The following is a 24528-nucleotide window of genomic DNA, read 5'->3' as shown; positions in this document are numbered from 1 at the left end:
TCTCTAATTACATCTTGTAGTTTTAAGGCTTGGTTATTATTTTCAAATGATGGCACGAAGGGGAGGGAACTGAAGTCCCTAGCAGGAATAAAACCAAATCACTTAAATTTCCTGGGAAGATAACTTGCTTCTCTTATTGCCATTGTGGAGATAGACTAAAATGTTGGCAAAGTTTCTGTCGTTGAGGTTGACTTCTGGCTCCATCACTTACTGGCCAAATGACTTTGCGAAACATACTTAAACCTCTTAAAGCCTCTGTTTCCTCATCTGTGAAATGGGGAGACACCCAGCATATGGGCTATAAAACGAGAACCTCCCCTTCCATGGCATATTTGAGATCTGGGACTCACATTTTGCTGTGCAGGCAGAAAGGGTGTGTCTGATAAAGCCTGCCTGCCAGTTCTGACCTGCAAGGGTTTATGTCCCCTCTCTTCCTCCTGTTTGAGAATCACTGGCCTTCAGGACCTACTTAAGGGTACTCAGTAAGTAGCTGAGAATGCAATGATGTCATGTACACATGACATAATACTAAGCACAGAGCAGCTCCATCAGAGCCCTCTCCCTTTCTCCGTGTCCGATACAAGCCATAACTTTCCTTGGTGCTGTGAAGCCAAAGTGGGCAGTATTTACGGAGCACAGAGAGGTTAACTGTGGAGTGCGCGGCAGCACCACCTCTGAAGCCAGAAGGAATTTGTCCTGGCCTGGAAAGGGAGTGTGCTGTGCAGGAAGGAATCACCTTCTGCCTTGGATGAAGCTGCCACTAGCCCCTTTCTCTTCACGGCCTTTGAGGTTACAGGCAGGTGCACACCCTTACCCACCCTTTACCCATGTGGGAAAACATGGCTTTGTGCTCTTATCCATGGTGCAGAAGACCAGTTCCGAAAGCCCAACGGCAAAGGTGCAGAAACTGTGGCCAGATTGGAGCTGATCATGTGTGGTTTTGTAAATTGCAAGCTGAAAATAGCTTCCAACAATATGGGGTCAAGGATTTTTGAAGCACCATTATTAAAGCATCTCAAACTTCAGTTTGTAATGCACCTGTCCCTACATGTCACCCCTTCCCCTGACCCAGAAGAAAAGTGTCACACCCCACTTTGTTTCTCCCTCCACTTTTTTCTTCCCTTCAGTGCCCCTTCTCTGTCCTGGCCCCCACAGCAAGCTGATGAGGCACCTGGGCACTGTGGCAGGCTGTACCTGTGTGATTGAAGGATCCCATTGGCTGCCTGCAGCTAAGCCTAAGCTTGTGGACAGCCTCCTAGGACTCGAACGAGTTGCAGTGTAATCATCTCCTTTTAGACACTCAATCCTGTGCTCATTTCTCAGTTTGAGAACCTGTTTTCTGGATCCAGGCCTTTCTGATGAAGGTTTTTACCCTCGACGCCACTTCTAAAAATGGTCTAAAACAAAGAATAAGTTATTTATTTCCTTGGACCTCTGTTTGTTTTTATTTATTTATTTATTTTTCTTGTCCAGGCTAAAGTCTCCATGCCCTTTGACAGACATGCAGTGGCCTTCCTGGCAGCTCCCTGCGTCCTGTGAGCTGCCCACTTCACCTCGTGTGCTTCTGGCCAGGGCTTATAGCAGTGCTGTCGTCCTGTGTGCTTGAACGGTGCTCAACTGTGTGCAAACTGGTTTTACATTCATATTTTAAATTTGCTCCTCATACTAATTCAGTGACATAAGAACGCAGGTGGTTTTATCCTTGTTTTGTAGAAGACACTAAGTTTTCGGTAAGTTGCGTTCACCCAGGGCCACTTGGTCAGGACTAGAACCCAGGTTCCTGGGCTCAGTCCCCTGCCTGTCCCCTCTGCCCCTGAGGTCCTGGAGTGATGGTTCTTAGACCACATCCTCTATTTCCTGAATTAGGAAATAGCAGCTCTTGAGATGTTTTGCAGTCTCATACCCAGCCACCTTATAGCCTGGGTCACTGAGTCCCATTTTTTTCTTTTGGGCGGGGGCGGGTCGCAGTGTACACGTGTATGTTAAAGATAGTCTTTTCATTCAAACCTGTAGGAGCACTGAGGTTCCTATGTTGGCGTTTGAGCCCTGTCCGAGTGGATCTCTCATCTCTGTCCACAGTCACATTTGGCAAAGGCTGTATTTCTGCTCTGACCTGTGGGGGTCTCTCCAGCAAAATGATGTTATCGCTTTTCCTCCCAGCATGGTGACGGCCCTGGTGATGCTGTGATCAGTGTGTAATTAAAGGGAGCCGTGCATGGCTGCTCTCAGACTGTTGCTGAGGGCTTCTGATCATTGGGAAATCTCAGTGGTGTAGGTTTTAGTGGAAACTGTATCCAGCCAGGCCATTCATAGCTTCTACACCATAGAGGGAATGTTGGTCATTATCAGAGGGCATGGGTTTCACTTTTTTTATGTCTGCAGCCTGAGTCGAGTGAACCTTTCTCTTACCCTATGGAAGCACTAGAATAATGCCTGCCTGCCTACCTGACTGCCTTCCTGCCATCCCCGTCCGTCCATCCGTCCATCCATTTATCCATCTAAGGTGACAGCAAAGATTTACTGTAGAAAATCTCTTTCCCACAGTAAAAACCTCTTTTCTGCAGTAGAAAGCTCTTCCAGTCTGAGTTTCCGTGTCTGCCCCTTCAGTCACAGGAACCCCATCCTGCTATGTACTGCAGAAGCAGCTGACTTCTGCCGCAGTGTCATTCCCGTGGGTCTCGGCCTCCTGGTGCTGAGGCCTAGGGACTGTGTTCCGAGCCAGCCTGGGTTCTCCAGGGAAGTGTGGAGGTGCCCAGTGTGGCATCTGCTCTGGAAAATGGAAGCCACTTGGACTTCACTGTCCTCCCTCCCATCTCCCAACACCCCTTTCTCTTCACTGAAATGCTGAACAAACCTGCCTGCCCCTGCTGACTGACTCTTTTTTGATAAGGGGATGGAAAGATAGACTCAGGTGCCTCGGGTCAAGTCCCTTCCTGTCCACCTTGGTTTCCTCCTGTGTAAAATGAGAAAGGTGAATTGAACTGTCTTTCCTAACTCTAGCAGACCATTACAGATTCTGTTGATATCGTCGCAGAATTCTGGGAACGGGAGGGACACCGAGGGCATCTCGCCTCATGTTGGATTCCGCCTGCAGCATCCCGGATCTGTCAGTCTCAAGCGGATCAACTTCCACAGTGGGGACGTGGCCACTTTCAGAGCAGCCCATTATTTGATGATTGGATGAGTTTGTTAGAATGTCTTTCTGTCTGTTAAACCTAAAACAATCTACGCCCCTGTGGTTTCTACCCATTGCCCCTGCCAAACACACTGTGATGCCAAACGAAAACATGTCCGCACACCTTTCCCCACAAAAGTCCTTCAGATACTCAGATTTACAGAAAAGCTCTTATTTACTAAGTCGTCTTTGGAAATGGCTGATAGCTCTTTGCGCGTACACACACACACACACACACCCTCTTCACGCCATGATGCCAGCCAGTGGGAAATACGGATGGAAAGCCTTTCCTCTCTGCCAGGCTTCCAGAGGCAGGGAGCAGGCCTGTCTGGAGGAACTCTATGCAGACATACATTTCTTACCAGGGAAGCCAGGGCCCCAGCTTGTAGCTTTCTCCAAGTCCCTTCCTGGCATCCTGAAGATTAATCTTGTCAGCTGCTGGGAACACAAGTGTGTGTGCTGATTCATTACAGTAGCATGGTGTACAGGTCTGTAGCCTGGGAGCAATGGGGTGTATGGTATAGGGGTAGCCTCATGCTCCTGGGCTACAAACCTGTACAACATGTTTCTGTACTGAACACTGTAGGCAGCTATAACACAGGGGTAAATATCTGTATATCTAAAAATACCTAAATATAGAAAAAGTACAGTACATAGAAAGAGTAAAACATGAAAAATGGTGCCTCTGTATAGGGCATCTACCATCAGTGGAGCTTGTAGGACTGGAAGTTGCTCTGGGTGCGTCAGTGGGTGAGTGTGAAGGCCTGGGACGTTACTTTGCACTGCTGTAAGCTTTTTCTATTCAGGCACGTGTAGGCTATGCTAAATTTATAGAAATAAATGTTCTTTCTTCAATAATAAATTAACCTGAGCTTACTGCAGCTCTTTTCCTTAGAAACTTTTAAATTTTAAAAACCTTTTTGACTCTTGTAATAACACTTAGCTTAAAACACAAATATATTGTACAGCTGTACAAAAATTTCTTTCTTTCTGTCTGTCTGTCTTTTACTTGGCAGGGGTCTCACTATATTGCCGAGGTTGGTCTCAAACTCCTGGGCTCAGGCGACCCTCCTGCCTCAGCCTCCCAAAGTGCCAGGATTACAGGCATGAGCCTCCACACCCAGCCAAAAGTAAATACTTTTTCTTTTTATCCTTATTCTGTAAGCCTTTTTCCATTTTGTAAGTTTCTAATTTTTTAAAACTTTTTTGTTAAAAACAAGCCAAACACATACATCAGCCTAGGCCTGCACAGGGTCAGGATCCCCAAGACGTCACTAGGCAATGGGGATTTTTCAGCTCCATCATGATCTTCTGGGGCCATCCTCTGTTCGTGTGTTCTGTCGTTGACTGCAACGTCGTCACGTGGTGCGTGACTGTATACAATGCTGCATGGCAACAAGTTGCCGAGAGTGTGCGTCTGGGAGCGTTTGGCACAGCAGCTCGTCCGCCTCTGCTTGTTAGGCGTAGCAGAGGTGACTCAAATATGAAATGTTTATCATGCTGGAAGCTGAACATCTAGTTTTCTTGGTGCAGACACATTCATTTTTAGAGTTCAATAGATGCTGTCACTTATGGGACACATTTCTCCTGAAGGTCTTTGATCACATTTGCCTGTAGAACTTCCAGAAACTCCTGGACACCTATTGAATTCTCCAGTGTTTTCCTTCTTACTTGAGAAGAAAGTTCCCACCCTTCTTCCCCCTCTCCCACTCCCCACCCCAAGGGCTGGCTCAGTTATCCACCTGCCGATGTCAGCTGCTGGGACTCCAGGGCCATTCAGGAAAAATTAATTTTCCTTTCTTTATCAGAGCGTTGGGACTTGCAGCCATCTGTCTGCTCAGCAGGCGGGGCACCTGGGGCTTCAGCCGTCTTTCTCTTCACATTTCATGCCCCTTAATCTGCCTGATTCCTTCTCTCGCCACCCTCCTTCTGTCAGGTCCCTGAGACCATGCTGGTGCTTACACCTGCCCACCACCTCCACCCCAAGCAGGGTTTTTTATTTATGATGTTGTAACCTTTTGTTTCACTAGAACTCAGCAGGACGATTCAGTTTACGGAATGTAGTTACTTCTGCCCTTGTTAACCAGAAAATCTAGGCCATCAGAATATATGGTTTTGGTAGAAAGAGAATTGTGCATGGAATTAAGCAAATAATTAAAATCTGGCTTCACTTTCTTCATTGGTAAAATGAGAATCATATTGTGCATCTCAGCGTTAATCTGTGTAAACCTGAAAGTATTCCATATATTTATGAAAGATGATTATTACTAGTCTTTAAGCATCCTGCTTCATTAGGGTCTCCTGGCTGGTAGGTGTCAGTTGCAAATCTCCAAGTAAGCCGAGAGTAAAACCGTGGCGTTCCTCCTTGGCTCTTCAGCTCTGATTAGGTGTATCCATCTCCCCAGTGAAGGCTGATGTCATTAGTTCCTCCAAAAACTTTGCCTACTTCTCAAACTACAATTTAAATGCAGTTTAAATTAATGGTGAACAGAGACATAGTTTGTAATAATAACAACTCCTGCTTAATGAATGTGTGTCATGTGCCAAGCACTGTTCTAAGCACTTATTTTCTTTCTTTTTTTTTTTTTGGAGACAGAGTCTCAGTCTGTTGCCCAGGCTGGAATGCAGTGGTGCGATCTTGGCTCACTGCAGCCTTGACCTCCCAGGCTCAAGTGATCCTCCTGCCTCAGCCTCCCAAGTAGTCGGGACTATAGGCGCGCACTGCCATGCCTGGCTAATTTATTTATTTGTAAAGATGGGGTTTCGCCATGTTGCCCAGGCTGGAGCATTGGAATGTTTAATTATCCCAACTCCATAAAGCCAATACTATTTCTATCCCCATTTTGGAAGTGAGGAAGCTGAGGCACAGAAAGGCAAAAGCTCATGGCCAGCATGTCACAGCTGTAAATGTGGAGGTGGTCTTCAGGCCTTAGCGGTGTGGCCCTGGAGCCCCTGCTCTTGATCACATGCTATCCTTGTCCTCTGGGTATTGCAGGCTGGCACTGAGGGACCCCACTGGGTTCCTTAGTTCCTTAGGAGTGAGGTCCCGCCTGGCTCCCCCAAGTCTCACTGGCTGGCTTCTAGCATCTTCCTCTTGGGCCTGCTAGATGCAGATCACCTGCCTGGACTTCTGTCTTCATTGGCAAACCTCTTCACTGAGGCCCTCAGGGAGAGACAGCAAAGATAGTGTCCTCATTTTATAGAATTTGTCCAAGGTCACAAAACTAGGAAATGGAAGATCCAAGCCTCAAGTATAATCCAGTGTTCTTTTCACTGTGTGGTAATATTATATATTTTGTGATGACTATGAAATTAGCCTGGATATGGTGGGGTCACTGGTAAACATTTACCGTAGAGGTTTGTCACCTCCTGCCTGCCTCGTCACCCTGGCCCTGCCCCTGCTTGTGCTCTGAGAGTGGTCTCAGAAGGAGGTTCTCAGTTCTCAGTTTGAACTGTTGCTGCATTGTTGACTTGGGACCACAGCGGAGGAAAGAGAGCGGGAAAAGTGTCCTACAGCTGGAATGGAGCTTTCTGGAGATGCACTTTCTTGCTGTAACAGATTCCAAGCCATTCTTTGTGACTGCTGATTTGTGGTGCATTTTGCTGCAGTTGCAGAAATAGCCGTGCTATAGTTAGCCAAAGGCTATATGTCAGGCTTGCTCTATAACAGCTAGCTGCAAAGCCAAGGCCTGCCCTTGCTTGTAAGGTGCTGATGAATGTGGAGCTAGGACTGAAAAATCCACCCGCCTTTCAGGCAAGTCAGATCACCTGTCCCTTTCATGAACAAAGAAGACTGTGTGTGTTTGGAAATGAATGGGGAGAGGGAAAGAGGGTGGTTCGGGTTCTGAGTCTAGGGTGTTTGAGCAATGTGGGGGTCAGGTAGTGGGTAATGAGGATGCCTGTGACAAAGCGAGGCTGCTTCCTCAGCAGCTTGGGAAGGAACCAGCCAATGGAGCAGGCCGGCACAAGGGAGGACACTGTTTGTGTCCCATTTCTGCGAATAGGCTGTAGGGGGCATGTGGGATACATTGAAGGAGGGACCTGAATGGTCCTGCTTGCAGAATTTGCAGGTCTTGGCAATGGTGTTGTGTTTGCAGGTCCCGGGCTAAGCAGACCCTTGGGGATCCTGTCACCAATGGGTCCGGCTCTGCCCTGTTTTTCGGAGCGTATGGGACAAAGCCGCAGTTGGTGCAGCATAAAGGCCTCTTCCGATCTGGCCTCAAGCTGATCTCTCAGCCTCACTGCCCTCCTCTCCCTTCTCCCCGCACCCTGAAATTGTATGCACGTTTTGTTGTGTATGGCCATGGGTACATTTGTTCAGATTCTTGAAGGTGCTGACTTGAGCCCAGCCCCTCCAGATTGCCTGTTGCCCCCGTTCCCCTCCTCTCGCCTCCAGGGCTTTGCTCAGGCTGATTTCTTAGCATAGCGTGTCCTTCCCCAACTCTGGCTGTGGAAACTTCCTTCCTTTGTAAGCTGAGCTCTAGCGTAGCTACTGGCATGAACCCTTTCCCTGATCTACACTTCACCCCTAAGTAGGAATCACCTCTCCTCTTCCCTCCATTTCTGAAGCATTCTGCTAATGACTTGGTTAAAGCATTTATTTAATCTTACCTGGTGTCTCCACAGCTAAAGGTTATAAAGTCCTTGAGGACCAGCAGGGTCCACCCCATCTTCACTCATCTCTGCCTTTCCCCCCTAAGCCTAGCCCTGCCTAGCAGTTTCTAGAAGACAGCAGGCTGCATTCAGATAGTCCCTGTCTACTGAGTGTGATCATTGTCACTTCAAAGCCAGCTCCAGAGTCATCTCTAAAGGTGCTAATGGGCAGCTCCTACCTGTTGGTGGGCATGCTGGGGCTGTACCTGAGGGTCCTCAGAGAGGGACCACAGATCTACCAGGAAATCCTGGCAACTGCGTAGCTTGCACTGAGTATTTGCTGAGACTGGCAGAATGGCAGGAGAGACATTCAAATGGCTACGAAGCACACAAAAAGATGCTCAACATCGTTAGTCATCAGGCAGAGTGTAAAGCAAAGCTACAGTGAGACACCAGTTCATATCCACTGGACAGCCATAATAAAAAAAGAAAGGCAGGACAATAACAGGTGCTGGTGAGGAGTTGGAGGCATGGGAACCCGCACTCACCGGTGGTGGGAATATGAAGTGGTACAGCTGCTCTGAAGAACAGTCTGGCTGTTCACAAACTTAGTGACCATGACCAGCCGTTCCACTCCTAGATAGGTGTACAGAGACCCGAGAGAACTGAAAACATGCGCCCGCACACTAACATGCAAATGGACATTCGTATCAGCATGATTCATAATAGCCAAAAGGTGGAAATCACCAAATGTCTATCAACTGATGAATGGAAAAGCAAAATGTGATGAAATGTTATTTGGCCATAGAGGGAATGAAGAATTGATACATGCCGCAGCACGATGCACCTTGAAAGCATTAAGACGAGTGAAAGAAGCCCGTCACAGAAGACCGCACTATATGCGTCCATTGAGATGAAATATCCAGAAGAGGCAAAAATGGTTGCTTGGGGCTGGGGCAGGTGGTCCAGGAGTTTTGGAGGAGCGATAGCTAAAGGGTACGAGATTTCTTTTTGAGGTGATGAAAATATTCTAACATTGTGTCATAGTTACACAACTCTGTGAGCATACTAAAATCCACCGAATTGTACATGTTAAATGGGTGAATTGTATGGAATTTAAATTATATGTCAAGAAAGCTGTTACCAAAAAAAGAGAGAGAGAGAGGGCAGGAGGTTGTAAATGGCCGCCGTGTAAGTGCAGACTTCAGTGTTCACGCTAAACTCTGCTGTCCCTCTCTATGTTAGCCGCGACCTTCCCCCCACACAATATTTTTTCCAGGGTAGAACAAGCATTAAGTACTGACAGATCTGTATAAAGTCATTTTTTAAAAGATGAAAATTTTTATTTCATTTTAATGATTTAGTTGCCTTTTAACTTTCCAAGAGAATGAAAATGACTCGTCTTGCATGTGGATTTTTTTCTTGGCCACTGGGACAAGATGGTTCTACTAATCTTCCAGTGTTGGCGCATGCTTTCATTTATTCAGTCAGCCAGTCATTCTTGCACAGCAAATATTTATTGTGTACCAGTGTTTTAAGATTTGAAGAGACAGAAATAAAAGTCTCCACCTTCAAGGAGCTTATACAAGGGGGAGACATTCAAGTAAGCAAGTAACAGATAAGTATTGTGATGAGGGGCTCTAAACACATAGGAGAGGCCCAATTAGAGGTAATCAGGGAAGGCATCAGGAAGAGGTGACATATTGGAAGGAAAGCAGGAGTTGGTCAGGAAGAAAGGACATTTTAGGTCCAGGGAGCTACAGGAGCAGTGGCTCAGGGTAGTTTAGGGAGCTATGAGAGTTTAGTCCAGGACCCCAGGGTGTGCAGGTAAGAGTGCTGGTCCAAGGAGTCAGACACAGAGGGCCTCATAAACCATGCAAAGGCATTTGTGCTTTATCCTGGTGAGGATGGGGAGGTCTGGTTTCATTTTCATTTTAGGATGTTGACATTGGTTGCATGGTGGAGATTAGATTGGAGAGGAGTGAAAACATGAATACCTGGGGCTGAGATGAGATTTAAGGGGGGCAGCTGGAAAGGAGGATGAATGCGCTATGGGTTAAGGATGCACCGGGGGTTCTGGCTTGGGCGCCCTGGTGGGTGATGATGTGGTGTGTCAGGTAGGAAGGGATGTGCAGGCGTTTGTCAGTCATTTGCCTCCCTGGGGGGCTGTACTGAGGCTGAGCTATCAACCCTTCCCTGAGCAGACTAGGACTGCATGCTAGAAAGGGATGGAAGTGTTCTGAGTCTGCCTCCCACCAGTGGTGTGGCCATGTGCCGTCAGCTTCCCTGGCCCTGTTGCAGCTTACAGGTCCTCATGGGCCCTGGGCTCCTGGCATGCCAGGCTCTTTCACTTGCCTGGACCTTGGGTTTCCCAACTATCTGTATGAGGAGACGGATGTTTGGATGTTTAAGCTCCCTTCTAGCTCTGATACTATGTCAGCCTATGTGATGTACACATTTGCACAATTACCTCTTTCAATGATTTATATAATCATTTCACAGACCCTTCAAAATTCATTCTGATCAATCAAATATCTTACTTTTTATTAATACTTCCTCTTTCTACATGGCGTTTTGCTCTTCAAAAAAATTACACACACACACACACACACACACACACACAGACACACACACACATTTTGTCTCACTCTGTCACCCAAGGTGGAGAGCAGTGGCATGATCATGGCTTACTGCAGCCTCAACCTCCTGGGCTCAAGTGATCCTCCTGCCTCAGCCTCCCAAGTAGCTGGGTCTACAGGCACGTGTCACCATGCCCAGCAAATTGTTTTGATTTTTTGTAGAGATGGGGTCTCAGTATGTTGCCCATGCTGGTCTTGAACTCCTGGGCTCAAGTAATCCTCCTGTCTCGGCCTCCTAAAATGCTGGGATTACAGGCATGAGCCACCACACCTCACTATTTTTAAAATTTTAGCATTGTCTATATTTTCTTTATTACATGCCACCTCGAAATCTTTGCAAGTAGATGGGGCCTGAGGAATAACTAAATCAATAAAAATACGTGAATTAAAAATTTGATTCCAGCACCTTTTTAGCAAGCCCATGACATCCCTGGAGGAACTGACAAAGATACCTAGGAGTAACACAAAACCAAGTCTAGGAACGATGCTTGAGAGTCAGATCCGTTGTGTGAGATACTCCCCAAACTTAGATTCCAGTTTTGCTGTGTCTCCCTTCCTAAGGCCTCTCTTTTAAGCACTGATCTCTGAACACTCATGTTTACTGGGGAGCTGTGTTGGAGAAGGCTTTTCCCAAAGCGAAGACTCTTCTAGAACGCAGATGCCCACCCCAGGTCCCTCAGGTTCTTCCCACCTCTACCCCTGAAGACTTCTTTCATTTTCTTAGCCTGGCTCTGAAAATCCACAGAGGGAACATTCTGTAAAATGGAGGTTGCTGCACTTGAGTTACAGAATGGTACATGGGAAGATGAAAAGACCATTTCTTTCTGCTTCCCTGTGAGAGTCTTTCGGTCCCTCTGTTTTATAACACCATAACTGCATCGCAACCAGGCAAGAAAATCAAATCACCTCCTACCAGATTTGTAGTGTTTTTCCACCAGGCAGCCAGGTCAGAGCAGAGGGCCCCTGGGAGGCTGTGCCTTTGCTCCCTCCGGCCACCTGGCAGATGGGGTGGCAATGCTGTTGAACAGTCTTGTCTTCTCTAGGGAGGGGAGTGTTGGGATCAAATTGAAAGAAGGAGGAGGAGCCCTCCAGGGATGTCTATTTTTTGTATCTCCTTTTTCTCACAAATGGACATTCTGTCCCTGCGTGCTTCCTTCCTGTGCAGAATGTTAAGCCTTTATGCCCGGTTGGGTTTTTTGCCGAGACTGTCGCAGAATTGAGAACACCAAAGGTAGAAGGCCAAATCCATGGGCTCCTTTCTAGAGAGCAGGAACTGTGCCTTCATCACTTTTATATCCCCAGTGCTTGGTACAATGCTCTGTTGTACACAGTCCCAGCAAATATTTGGGACTACTGTAAATGAGTGAATGAATGAATGAATGATCACAGAATGACCAATCGCATTTACCAGTGGGAAGGCAACTTCTGACCTGCCACAGGCCAGGACAGCGCCAAAGAGGGTCAGGTGCGGGAACGAATACCCCACCGCTTAGCTCTGTGGCTACTGTGGTTTCCGCAGGCCTGGGTCTGGCAGCCTTTCATTCACGGCCTTATCCTGCCTCACGCGGCACTGAGTGGGCCTCTCGACCTCACCTGCGTGTTAGGAGTAGAACTCAACTCACTAAAGAAAAAGAAAACTGCACCAGCTTGCCCAAGACGGGTCTGCAGTAAACAGAAATTGAAAAATAACCTTATGGCATGCATGTGATTTGGGCGTAGGTCACTGTTGACATTTTTCATTTGCTGACTATATAGCAGAAATGCCTCCATGTGGTTTTGGGGGTACTCCTTGTGTCTTTCTCAGTTATCTCGGGGTATTGTGAACCTGTGGAAGAGCTGCTCCTGCCCGCACCTTCCCTGTTGAGGGCAGTGTTGTCTGGGCGGGGTTCTGGCTGCTGCGGGAGGTGGATGCCCGCTGGAGCGGCTGTGACTGCCTAGGACTGTCCTCACGCAGGTCTTTGCCAACACCTGCTACCAGGTTGGCACCAGCAGGGCCTCTAGGTCTGATCCCATCTCCTGGCCACAGATTTTGATCATGAACATTTCAACTTATTTCCAGGCAAGATTTCAGTTGAAAATCAATATGGTTTCTTCGCTTCATTGAGATAATTTGCATTTGGAAGCGTGGGGCCAGGGGATTGATTGAGCTTGAGTTCTGATGGAGGATGACCCCCCACCGAAAGAGTTTTGAATCAGGTGGTGGGGAGGGCAGATGTCACAGCCCTTTGCTGCTCTTCCTGGGCTCTTCCCCATTGCCCACCCCCACCAGGCTTGTGAGCTCATATCCTGGCCTTGTGAGCTCCTTCCTACGCCCCTCCTGTGGACAGGCTAGGGCTGCCCTCCTGGTCCATGGCCCTACCTAAGGAGAGCCTGCCCTGGGCTGCTCTCCCAATTCTCCAGCCCCCCAATGGAAGGAAATGGGGATGAAAGGCCCAGGCCCCAGGCTTCCCCCACTGTTAGGACTGTTTGGTCAAAGGTCGAGGAGTAGAGGCCAAAAGCATCATGTCCAGGCCCCTAGCTGAATATCAGTTCAGCTCCCTGTCGGAGCCAGGCCCCCTCCCCTGCTCTTGGGGACAGATCTAGCCTAGGTGTCTCTGACGTCACTGTCTTCCTTGTCATGTGGTCCCTTACACACCTCTTTTTTCTCATTCTTATTTTCTCTTTTTTACACATTCTCTTTTTTCTATCAGCTTCTTGAGGGCGGGGATCAAGCCTTTCATTTTTTTCTCTTTCCCTGTAACTGCTCAGTAAATGTGTAATAAATGAATAAAGAATGGGTTAGCTTGAAAGAAGCTGAGATGCCATTTATTCGTACTGCTCTTTTCCCTCTGTCCTTCAAATAACCCGGGACAGCCTTGTGCACCCGCAGCCTGATAGAAAATACAGATGTGTGCTGCGTCCGTGAAAAATGCTGCCAGTGCCGGCTCAGACTCCAGCCTTTCCGGAGCCAGCCCCTGTCCGTACTCTGCTTGGCTCTAGTGGGAGTTGTGGTCCCTGGAACCTGGCTGACTGTGTCCCGGCCAGCGAGGGCAGTCTTGTGATACTGGAGGTTGATGTGGGGTCCACACTCCCACGGGGTTCAAAGTGTCTTGGGTTTTTGGAAGTTGACAGTAAGGCATGTGCTCATTAGTTTATCAGTCTGTCAGCAAATATTTCCTGAGCACTGCCTGCTTACCAGACACTGTGCCAGGTGCTGGGGCTGCGTTCGTGAGCAAAACAAACGTGGTCCTTGCCCCCACGGAATTCACAGTCTAGAGGGGGAGGCCTAGAAACAATAGACAAATTATCAGGGGAAAACAAAGTTATTCTGTGCCAGGCCCAAAGCCCCAGAGCTCTCTCATGCTGCCATCGCAAACCATTTCCCTTCCAGGTGAGTCCTAGGTCTTGGATTTATACCCATCGTTCTCCCAGAAGCATCTCAGTCCAGCCCCCAACCGTCTGGTCAGTTCCTGTAGAAAACCTTGTCGTTTTCCTTAAAGCAGCTGACAAGCACCTAGAACATTGCCGTTTAGTATGAGGGACTCTACCTGAGATCTGGCTTACTGCGTAACCACCCTGGCCCTCTGTCTCTTTGTCTGTAAAATGAGGGCTGTGGTCTAGACCCACACTTCTCAAGGTGGGTTCCATGGAACACCAATCCCAGAATGTGTCCTGGAAGAAAAGGGTGCAATGATCAAGTAAGTTTGACAAATATGTACATTTTATTCCCCCTCTTCTAGATTCACGGAGCACACTAAAGGCTCCTAGAAGTCCTGAAGTACACAGTCCTGTCTAGCTTTGTTGAGCGTTAGCTTTTTTAAGCTTTTTGACCCAGATCCCTTTGTTCACATGATACCTGTTTTCCTGAGGCATTAGGACCCTTGGAATTTGCTGCAAAGGTCTTTGAAGGGCCTTCTGCTCTGTGTGCTGGAATTAGGGTTCTGGTGATGTCCTGGGCGGGGGACAGAAGTTGATATGGGGCAGTGGCCCAGACCCTGTAGCATCTGGTGCCCCCCTTCCTCTGTGATTATCGTGCCCGCGTCTGAGGAGATGGCTGGCTGTGAATTTCCTGCAGTGGGCTCCGGAGACATTTAAGATGCTCACTGGTGGTGGCACTGCCTTGGAATCCGCAATCATTCTTAATTGGTCTCAGAACCATCAGCTGGCGAAAGCATCTGTCAGGGGAAACTTGAGCAGCGTTCAGAGTCCCATTAATAATTCAGCTGACGAGCTCCTTCAGACGCAGGCCTTGCAGCCCTCAGGACTCACTCGTCTTCTGCCTGCAGAGATATTCCAGGGAGGCCTTCTCTGTTATATCACCGACGTTAGTGACTCAGGCAGTAGCACCTCCGTGTTCTCCCAGAATCCCCAAAGCCTCATCAGTCAGGAGAGGGAAGATTGGTACAGATTAAGCCCTCTGTAATTCCGTCAGCCGGCCAGGAGAGGGGGGCTTGCTGACGGGGAGGCTCTGGGGAGTGGATGCTGATGGCGGGGTTTAGGCAGCCCCTTATGCTGTGCTGGGGGGATTTGTCCACTATGATGGATAGGTGGTGGGCCCCTCCACTTCTTCCACTGCCTGTAGCCATTCAGGAAAAAAATGTAGGGTTTTTTGTTTTTGTTTTTTTTTTGGTAAATTAGAGGCTTGCACATTGAAGATACCTAAAAATATTGGTTGAATGAGTTCTAGCTGATTAGATCTGGTTGTCATTCTCATTTAGTAGAATGATAGAATGACATTGCCGAATGGGAACACGGAGATCATCTCCTCCAGCTCCTTCATTTTTCAGTGTAGGAAAGTGAGATCAGAGAACAGTGACTTTGTCAAGGTCACCAAAATGGTTCGTTGCAGAACCAGGCCAGTGCCCGGGCTCCTGGCTTATAGCACCTGGTCCTTTCCAGCTGGCCACACCCTGTCTCTGAGCACAGAGGGCTCAGTGTCCTTCTTGGAGGGCTGCAAACAGCCCCAGGCACAGCGATGTGGAGATAGCAGATGCTCTTCCCACTCTGCTGCTGAGCCACCAAGGGGAGCGTGTCGCCCCCACTGTCACAGTGATGGGGTGGTGAGGGGAGTTTGTTACGTGCCGTCAATAATGTGAAACCAAAAAAGCTGGAAACTTCCTTCTTTCTCTCAGTTTCCCGGCTAATTTGTGGTGCTGGGGCTGGCAGTCGCCTCCCCCTTCCTGTGGAGTCGAAGGACCTTGGGACTCATCCCTTCTCACCTGTTTGTGGGCTCTCCTAGGACCCAGCTCTGGGGTGCTCAGGCATGGGGTACTTTCCAGCTGGACTTCTCAGCTAGACACTGAGCTGCTGTACTGAGTACTACTGAGTACTACCAAGTAGTACCACTACAGTACTACCAAGTAGTACCACTCAGTACTGCTGTACTACTACTCAGTACTACATTCCAGCTAGACACTGAGCTGGTGTTCCACCTTCGCCTGGAGGATGGGGAGATATCAGAGCCTTACTTTTCCCATCTGCGTTTTTAACCTCAGCCCTTTTAGACTATTGAGGGGTGCAATGGACTGAATAATTGTATCCCCCCAAATTCATATGTTGAAATCCCAACCCCCAGTGTGATGGTATCAGGAGGTGGGGCCTTTGGAGAGTGATTAGGTCATCATGAATGGGACGAGTGTCCTGATGAAAGAGACCCTGAAGAGCTCCGTCACCCCTTCACCATATGAGGAGACTGGGGAAAGGCAGCCATCTGTGAACTGGGCAGTGAGTCCTCACCAGACACAGAATCAGTGGGCACCTTGGTCTTGGACTTCCCAGCCTCTAGAACTGTAGGAACTTGACTTCTGTGGTTTATGGGCACCCAGTCTGTGGTACTTTGTTATAATAGCTTGAACTAAGACAAGAGGAATGGAGGATGACAATGTAGGGTCCAGGCTGGGCTTTCTCTTGGAGGCCCAGTGCTAGACGATGCCTTTAGAGATGACTTGGTCAGCACCCAGTATTATAGATGGGGATCCTGAGGCCTAGAGAGGGGTAGCCACTTGCCCAGGTCACAGGGCCAGTTGATGGTAGGGCTAGAATGCTGGAATAAAGCTGCCTGAGTCCCCGACCTGGCGAGTGTTCTCCTGTAGAGTCTCAGCACGAGGCCCTCAGCCTTTCTTGTTTTGGGTGCCATTCTCCAGAATAGGACCAGCATGTCTGCTAGCTCCAAACCCAAGTGGTTAGAAAGCACAGAGGAGGTTTGGGGATGAGGGAATGCTCAGTGTGACTGAGGAAGATTTTAGAGTGGGGCGTAGGGGCAGAAAAGATGAGAACGTCATTTGGGGCTAGGCAGCAAAGAGGAGCCTTCAGAGGCTCTGAATTCAGCAGGGGAGCAAAATGTCTAGAGGAACCCTGTCTTGGGAGGTCATCCTGGAGGGTATGAAGGCCAAAAGGAGGTAAAGGAGCAGAGATGCGGGTGGTGGGCGTCATTCTCCATCCATCCTGCGTGCACCACCCCAAGGCTTTCTGTACAAGAGGGAACCCCGTCTCTCATCACCATCTTGTCCTTTGAATCACACGCTGGGGCAGGCCTTGGCTGAATTTCTACCTGGAAGGCCTCGGTAGGTGTAGCCTGAGTAGAGGGCAGACCACATCCTCGGGTGAAAAGATAGACCTCTCAATGGCTGGGCGGCCAAGGCCTTCCTGCAACTCAGGGAGACTTTGGTAGATCCAGCATTTCCAAGGGCATGGCCGGTGTGCTGTGGTTCCCGGGTGTTTGGGCCCTGGGAGCGTGGGGGTGCTCACGGAGGAGGCAGCAGCAGGCTAGGTGTGGCCCACAGGCCACCCAGCTATATAATCTTAGCTCCAACACACGTCACACACCCTCACACTCTCCTGCCTGTGAGCCCCAGGGAGGTAGGGGAACACCACGAGCCTGATTTGCAGGTGAGGGTTTGGGGGAGTAAACCCTAGGAACCCTGACTGTCTGGGAACAGGGCGGGGGCTGGCCTGACATGCAGGAGCTGTGCCAGCCAGGCCGCACACCCTCTCCGTGCTCTTCCAGCTTCTCAGGTGCCCTGAGCTTGCCTTGTCTTCCCCTCCGGGACCCCGCAGAGTCGGTGCTCAGTGACGGAGCCACGGAGAAGGGAAATCCTGACTCTGAATCCTGAATGAAATGGGTTTCACTCTCAGAGTTACTAAGCACTTTTCATGGAGCCATCCGAGGAGAACACTGCAGGGATAATAGCAATGCTAATGATAGTCATGGGAATACAGGGGTGTTTCTGTTGCTACAGCTGAACAGGAATAATAATGTTAGTTAATGTTATTGGGGTGTACCCTGTGCCAGGCACTGTGCTCAATGCTTGCTTTATATGGAGTCTCACTGAATCCTCACGGCAATGCTGTAAGGTCAATATGAATATTACTCCCATTTTCCAGATGAGAAAACTGAGGCACAGATGGTTGACACATGGTTCAAGGCCAGCCTTAGAGCCAGGATGTGGTGGAGCCAGGATTCCATGCCCAGCCTGAAGCTCTTTACCAGGCTTTCCTTCTCTGTGGCCATGGGGGCTGGGGCGGGGGGGCATCTGAGCAGCAGAGGGCAATGGTGGGGTTGGGAGGGGCACCCCCAGGAGGATGGGGCAGCTACTGTGTCAGAGTGGGTGGGGGTGAGGCCTTTGCTGGACGCCCAGGCTCTGCCCTCCTTTGAGTAGATCATCTTGTCCGTGGAACCTGGATAGAGGCCTTAGGCTGAAGACAGAGGAGAAATCTAAGCTTTTTGTTTTCAGAGAGAAAAGAGACAGCATGTGAGTTTTGAGTGGAATCTGATACTAGAGACAGGCAGCCGGTACCCCCGTCACGAGCAGGAATCCTGCAGGCCCAGTGGGAACTTCCCATCCCAAGGGAATGCGGGGACAGGCTGCTCCCCCCCGCCCAGCCCCTGACCTCCCCCTGCCTTCCCTGCTTCAGCCACAAACCCCTTGACCTTGTTGTTTCAACTGCAGAACAGGCTCCCCAGCTATTGTTCTTGGAGATGATTCTGTGATCTTAGGACCTCGGAGAAAAGAACAAACAGCTAGGAAAACACAGGGTGGTTAAAAGATGTTTGTGATGTTTGTGCCGTATGGAACAAAAGAGGCATTCGGGAGACTCAGCATTGTTCTGCCGAGTGAGGACGAAACAGCCCTCGGAGGCCTCCTCTCATCTGGGGGCATCCAGCTCATTGTCGTGGAATGTAGCTCCAGCCATGCTCCATTGTCAGGCCATATACTCTGTGCAGGGCCCGGGCTAGGAGTGTGTTTACACTTGATTCACTTGGAATCCTTTCCTGGTTTCTGATCCATTCTTTCTGTCTTCTTGTTGGGAAAAGTGGCTCATGTTATCACCCGGTCACTCATTTCATAGCAGCTACCCAGGTCCCTTACTGGATACCCTTCATCGCCTGTCCTCAGCAGGACCAATAAAGTCATACTTATACAGCAATCTAAGGTCACATAGTCATTTTATGTGATTTCCCTTATTGGATTTTTATATCAGCTTCACTATATATGTTATTTCCTTTTTGTTTGTTTGTTTGTTTGAGATGGAGTCTTGCTGTGTCTCCCAGGCTGGAGTGCAATGGTGCAATCTCGGCTCACTGCAACCTCCACCTCCCAGGTTCAAGTGGTTCTCCTGCCCTAGCCTCCCGAGTAGCTGGGATTACAGGCGCGTGCCACCACACCCAGCTAATTTTTTTTTTTTTTGTATTTTTAGTAGAGACGGGGTTTCACCATGCTCGCCAGGCTGGTCTTGAACTCTTGACCTCGTGATCCACCCGCCCTGGCTTCCCAGAGTGCCGGGATTACAGGCATGAGCCACCGCGCCTGGGCTTATTTCCATTTTTTCAAAGACAAAACTGAGACTCAAAGCAGAGAGGTGACCTGCCTGCTGATGTATAGCTAATGACAGAGCCTCAGAGGAGCGCAGTGCTCTTAGAACCCCACTGAAGATTCCTCCTTCAGGGAACTACATTTCGAAAGTTTACTACGTCACCTCCTTCGGGAATTCTGAAACATTGTGTACTCGTATCTTTACCCGTGAAAGCTGTTTCTGGGATTGGGGCTGTCAACTCCAGGCCCAGGTCTCTCTAATTCTGGGTTGGTAGGTTTTGCATTAATGAGATTTAACTCACCATGGTTCATTTCTCCCTTTGCAGTCCCTTGTGTATGCCCCTGGGGCATAGGTGCCTGTGGCAAGTCTGTGAAGGCTGCATTCTCCGCCAGCTTGGAATGCCCGGTGCCCCTGCCGCAGCCCACAGCCCTCCAGAAGGTGATTGCAAGGAAGCCAAGACGTTCCTTTGCCTTCCCGAGGACACAGAGCCTAACCTCATCTTCTGTTCCTTCTGCCATGTCCACACCTGGTGTCACCTGTGCAGCCTTTCCTGCATGAGTCATGGCCAGGCAAGCTCGGTGACATGCACTGGGAGCCTGGTGTGGAAGCTGGGAGGCAGTCATCGTGTAGTCACGCTAGTGGTGGCCACGGGCCACGGGGCTCCTAAGGAAATTGGAAGGACCTTTGGAACTGCCTTCCTCCCCACCCTGCTCTGTATCTCCTTCAGAGTTTTTCTGATAGGGGTAGTGCTGACTTGTTCCTTGGGAAGGCTTGGAGATTTGGGGTCTTCGCCTGCATCTTATCAAAATCCCTGTGTCTCACTGGAGGAGTAAGAACTTGACCTGCCATCAGGAAATGCCTTAGATGAGTGCTCAGCACCGGTGGCAGGACCGGGGATGTTTAGTTAAGATAAGAGAAAGCCCAGGGGGGCATTATCTCTGTCTTCATATGGGACAGGAAATGTACTTGTTCCTTGTGGCTCTAGGGGGCAGGACGTGGAGCAGAGAGCAGAAGCGTTAAGGGGTGAAATTCAGCATCATGTGAGAAAGAACTCACTAAAAAGTCGTTTTCAAAAAAGTAGAACATGCTGCCCTGAGCAGAGTGAATTTCTTCTTCCTGGAAATTTCCAAGTGTTATTCCGACGGGGAGGCTGTGGCCCAGGGGCCCAGGAATGGGAACTCCAGTGCTGAGTGGCACTGAGATGGCCACTGACCTTTACACTTATTGGCACGTAATTAGTCCCCTCCACAGTGTCCTGTAGTGACAGCTACCCACAAGAGCTGAGCTCCGGGCAGGCACCACAAAGGGAAAGAGGGCCAGGGACCCCTCATTCTTATTCTTTCCCTGGATGTGTGCATGCATGTGTGCGTGAGAGAGAGGGGATGCATGGGGTTTTTCCCTTTGTTTCCATGCTACCCCGACCCCTACTCCACACCAAATAACTCATTTAATAACTTGGAATCCTCCCATATGTTTATCTGTGCTTATAAAAGTCATAGACACTTATGACACACATCAACACATAGATACATGTACAAGTTTTTAAAAATTGTTTTATAAAAATGAGATCATATGAATCAAATTTACTGCATGTTGCTTTTCTTGCTCATCAGTACTTCATAGAAAAATCCCTCAAGTTCACTGGTATGCCGCTCTTATTTCATTCTGCTAATGTAGTCCATAGGATGGATGGCCCACATCTGATTCAACATTCTTACTTTGATGGCATTCATTTTATCTCTAGTTTTTTCACTTATAAATAATGCTTCCACAAACATTCTCATTTGTACATATGGACGCGTGTGTGTATGTGTCCTTCCGAGCTAGTGCTTTTTATTTCCCAGGCATAGATTCCCAAGAGTAGGAGTGCTGAGCTGAAGGGGATGTGTGTGTGTGTGTGTGTGTGTGTGTGTGTATATACTATATATATATAGGATGTTTCCAGATTGTTTTCCCAATAAACTACAGCAATTCTCACTTCCATTAATAGTACATGAAGGCACCTGTTTCCACATCCCCGTAGCATTAGTTGTGATTTCCTTGTTTGTGCTGGCTGGGCTGATGGGTGGGCAGTAACATTTCATTGTTACTTTGTTTCATTTCTCTGACCCCTGGTATGCCTGAGCATTATTGTATAGGATTATCTGCCATCTGGATTGCTCTTCCCCCAATCACCTGTGGGACCTTTGCCTGTTTTGCTCCCGGGGTTCCAGAAAGGAGAACAAGGCTTTCTGGGTCAGGCAGGCAAGCAAGTGTGTTTCCGTCTCAGCCTTTACCTGGTCCTGGAGATGGTCAGCCCTCAATGACTTACCTTTCCTTTCCCTTCTGCACAGTTTTTAGAGTCCCCAGAAATGGGAAATTAAATCTTATTCTCCCAAGCGTCCCAGGGTAAGGGTGAGGGAGAGAGCAGGAAATAGAGTTGCAAGCCGGTGAGAGCTGATAAGTTGTCCTGTGGATTGGTTCTACTGTCTCTCTCTTGTGTTTCCTGGGCCAAGTTCCCTCCCTTCTTGCTGATGTGCACTTGGCAGTGCACCTGTAAATAGTTTGGATCTTGACTGATGTTTCTGAAGCTTCAAGTCTCACTACTCAAAGTGTAGTTCATGGACCAGAAACAGAATCTCAGACCCCACCCCAGACCTGAAGTGAACACTGCATCTGTGAAATAAGGAACAGACACTAGGCAATGCACCTGTAAATAGTTTAGATCTTGACTGATGTTTCTGAAGCTTCAAGTCTCACTACTCAAAGTGTAGTTCATGGACCAGAAACAGAATCTCAGACCCCACCCCAGACCTACTGACTCAGAATCTACATTTTAACGAGATCCCCAGATAATTCACAGAAACATTAAAATTGGAGAAGCATTGGCTTAAAGCATTCTCGTTAGAATTTGTGAGGGGAAACAGACACGCTTAGAACTTACTTGCCCAGAAACGTTGCTGCAGTTGAGAATGTTTTAGATGTGTCTGTAGATCCAGCATGGTGCAGATTCTACCGCTCGTGGTGGCATGCCTTCTTTCTCTTGCTCTTGAGATCTCATAGTGCATGTCACCTACCAGAACACAGCGCCCCTCTGCCTTGGGTGACAGGAAAGCTCAACACACCCCAATCCAGCTGCTTCTCCCTGTCGCTGAGTCTTATAGGCCCATCAAGTCCACGCAAACAACCTGTTTTAGATAGCCCAACTCCGTTTGTGGCAAATACTGCATGCTTCAGCTGCCTGACTTGAGTTTCCTGCCATCTCCTGAGCGGCCCAGCTCCTTATCACTGTCCCTGTCACCTGTCCTCGGTCTTTGTCTCCTGAGCCTGAGGACAGCCTCAGCGCCTCCAGTTTTCATACAGAGCTGCCCCCATCAGACCCTCTCGCCCTCTGACAAAGCACTGTTAGTTACTCTCTAGATAACCGAGGTCCGGTCCTGGCCTGCACCTGCCGCCCTCCTTCCTCCACCTCGGACGTGAACACCTCAGCTCAAAGGTGAGAGCACACAGGGTGTGCTGCCAGAGCCAGACGAGGGGGTTACTGCTCTGCACCAGATGAAGTGAGTCGTCCTGTAAATAGCTGTGCTTTCCAAACCACTTCCACTGTGGCTCCTGAGGCCTTCACGCGTGCTCGGTTTGCCAGGCAGGGTTTATCAACCAGGGATCGCGTAGGAAGCAGAAACCACTCCAGGTGGTGTAAGCAGAAGGAGTTTCTTGTTGGAATTAGGTGCTTACAACATTGTTGGAGGGGCTCAAGGGGCAGGTTTCCGGCTGGGCCTTTTGAAGGACTCCTGGCTAGTTCAGAAGCAGCTATTGCCAGCCCACAGCCATTCCTGGACTCTCTAGGAGGCTGAAGGATGAACAGTCTAAGTTGAGGTCTGAGGATTATGGAGTTTGGACAGAAATCACCACCACTGCCCTGCTTTTCTGGTACTCAGGAAGCGGCAGCACGACCTGGGTTCAAGGTGACTGGGACTGTCTAACCAGCAGTGACAGCCAGAAGCCACATTCTCACCGGGCACGTCTCATGTGAGCACACTAGTTCCCGAGTCGCAGCACCTGATTCACGTCCCGAGCTCTCGCCGCTTGGGCATCTGGGAAGCTTAGTTTCCCTCGTTCCAACCTCTCAATAGGAGGAGGATCAACGGGAGGTTTGGGAGGAGCCAACTGTGCAACCTCAGCTAGGTACGATTTTGACGAGTGGAACGGGTGGGGCCTGCGGCATTCACACTCCCAAGCTCAGCCTCCACCCAGGAGTGACTGCACCCAGGCCGACCCCGGTGTCTTCCCACACTTGGCGTTAGCACCTTCTGCAGGTGGCAGCCTCCTTGCAGCAGCAGGGAGACCACTGAGTGGCTTCACTTCTCCCTGCTTTTCTAAGTCTGTAAGACTGCTACCTTCCTGCGTGCTCCAAAAGCGATTTCTTTTTCACTTAGTTTCGTCTGATTGACGAAAGCTTGTCACAAGCTTGACAGAGGTTCAGGGAATGTGGGCAAAGCCGCGCTGCCTTCTTCATCAAGTGCTGTTCATTTGGGTCGTTAGGATTTCGTGTCCGGTCCTGGTCTTCGTAATTAAACGTGTAAAGAGATGTCCTCCCAGCACTGTCATGAGCAGGAACTTTTTAGTAGGAACGTTCTTTTTGATGACATGGTTGTATAATGTGATTGTGGGTGTAGGGGGACAGATGTGTTTCAAGTGCTAGAGAAATGACAATGATTTGGGTCTCATGGGACCCAGGCACAGGACCGTACACAGAGCAGGTGCTCAAAATGGCTTATTTAGTACATGGAGTGAAATGAAAAGAAGCTCAACGCAGGTGGAAGGTGATGCTCCATGTCTCCCGGCTCTCCAGGCAGTAGTCATTCCTTGGCCCCTCAGATCCTCCATTTTGGGGGCAACGGTGTGGCTGTACTTTGTGGAGGAACAAATTTGGGCAGCTGAGTTCAGGGCTTCACGTGGAGGAGCGAGAAGGGGGCCACCCGATGCAGCTTTCCCAGGAAGCGTGTGGACTGGGGCACAGTTGTTGCAGGATGATTGGCTGCCACCATAAGTGGACAAAATCATGGGCAGATCATCCTGCTTCCTTAATTAAATCTTGGAATGCATTCAGAATCTTCAACCCAGGGGTCTGGCACTCAAGGCGTTTGTGACCTGGCACTGACTCAGTACGCTCTAGCCAAATTGGGCACTCATGGCTCCCAGATGCTGTGCCAAGCTCTCACCTGCTTATCTTTGCTTGCACTGTTCCTGCCACCTGGAGGGACTTCTCTTCACCCATCTCTACCTTGAGAAATCCTCTCTGTCATTCATGGCCAACTCAGACACCCCTTCTTCATAGCATTCTTTGCC

At 49.1% G+C, this 24528-nt stretch overlaps 1 protein-coding gene across 3 annotated transcripts in view; it reads left to right on the top strand.

Annotated features, from left to right (window-relative positions):
• The window catches only part of XXYLT1 (xyloside xylosyltransferase 1), a 199146-nt gene that overhangs the window by 128850 nt on the left and 45768 nt on the right, over positions 1-24528 (top strand). Inside the window, exon 4 of one of the 3 annotated variants that reach the window (XM_063806454.1) lies at positions 19526-20782. The exons of the other annotated variants lie outside the window; for them this stretch is intronic. Within the exon in view, the coding sequence (XP_063662524.1) occupies positions 19526-20033 (508 nt within the window). The 3' untranslated portion in view covers positions 20034-20782. Of the gene's footprint in view, positions 1-19525; positions 20783-24528 lie in introns of those variants that run through there. 3 annotated transcript variants of the gene reach the window in all.

This window comes from Pan troglodytes, chromosome 2, assembly GCF_028858775.2.
Source record: "Pan troglodytes isolate AG18354 chromosome 2, NHGRI_mPanTro3-v2.0_pri, whole genome shotgun sequence".
Lineage (NCBI taxonomy): Eukaryota > Metazoa > Chordata > Mammalia > Primates > Hominidae > Pan > Pan troglodytes.
This window is presented reverse-complemented; position numbering and strand designations above follow the sequence as displayed.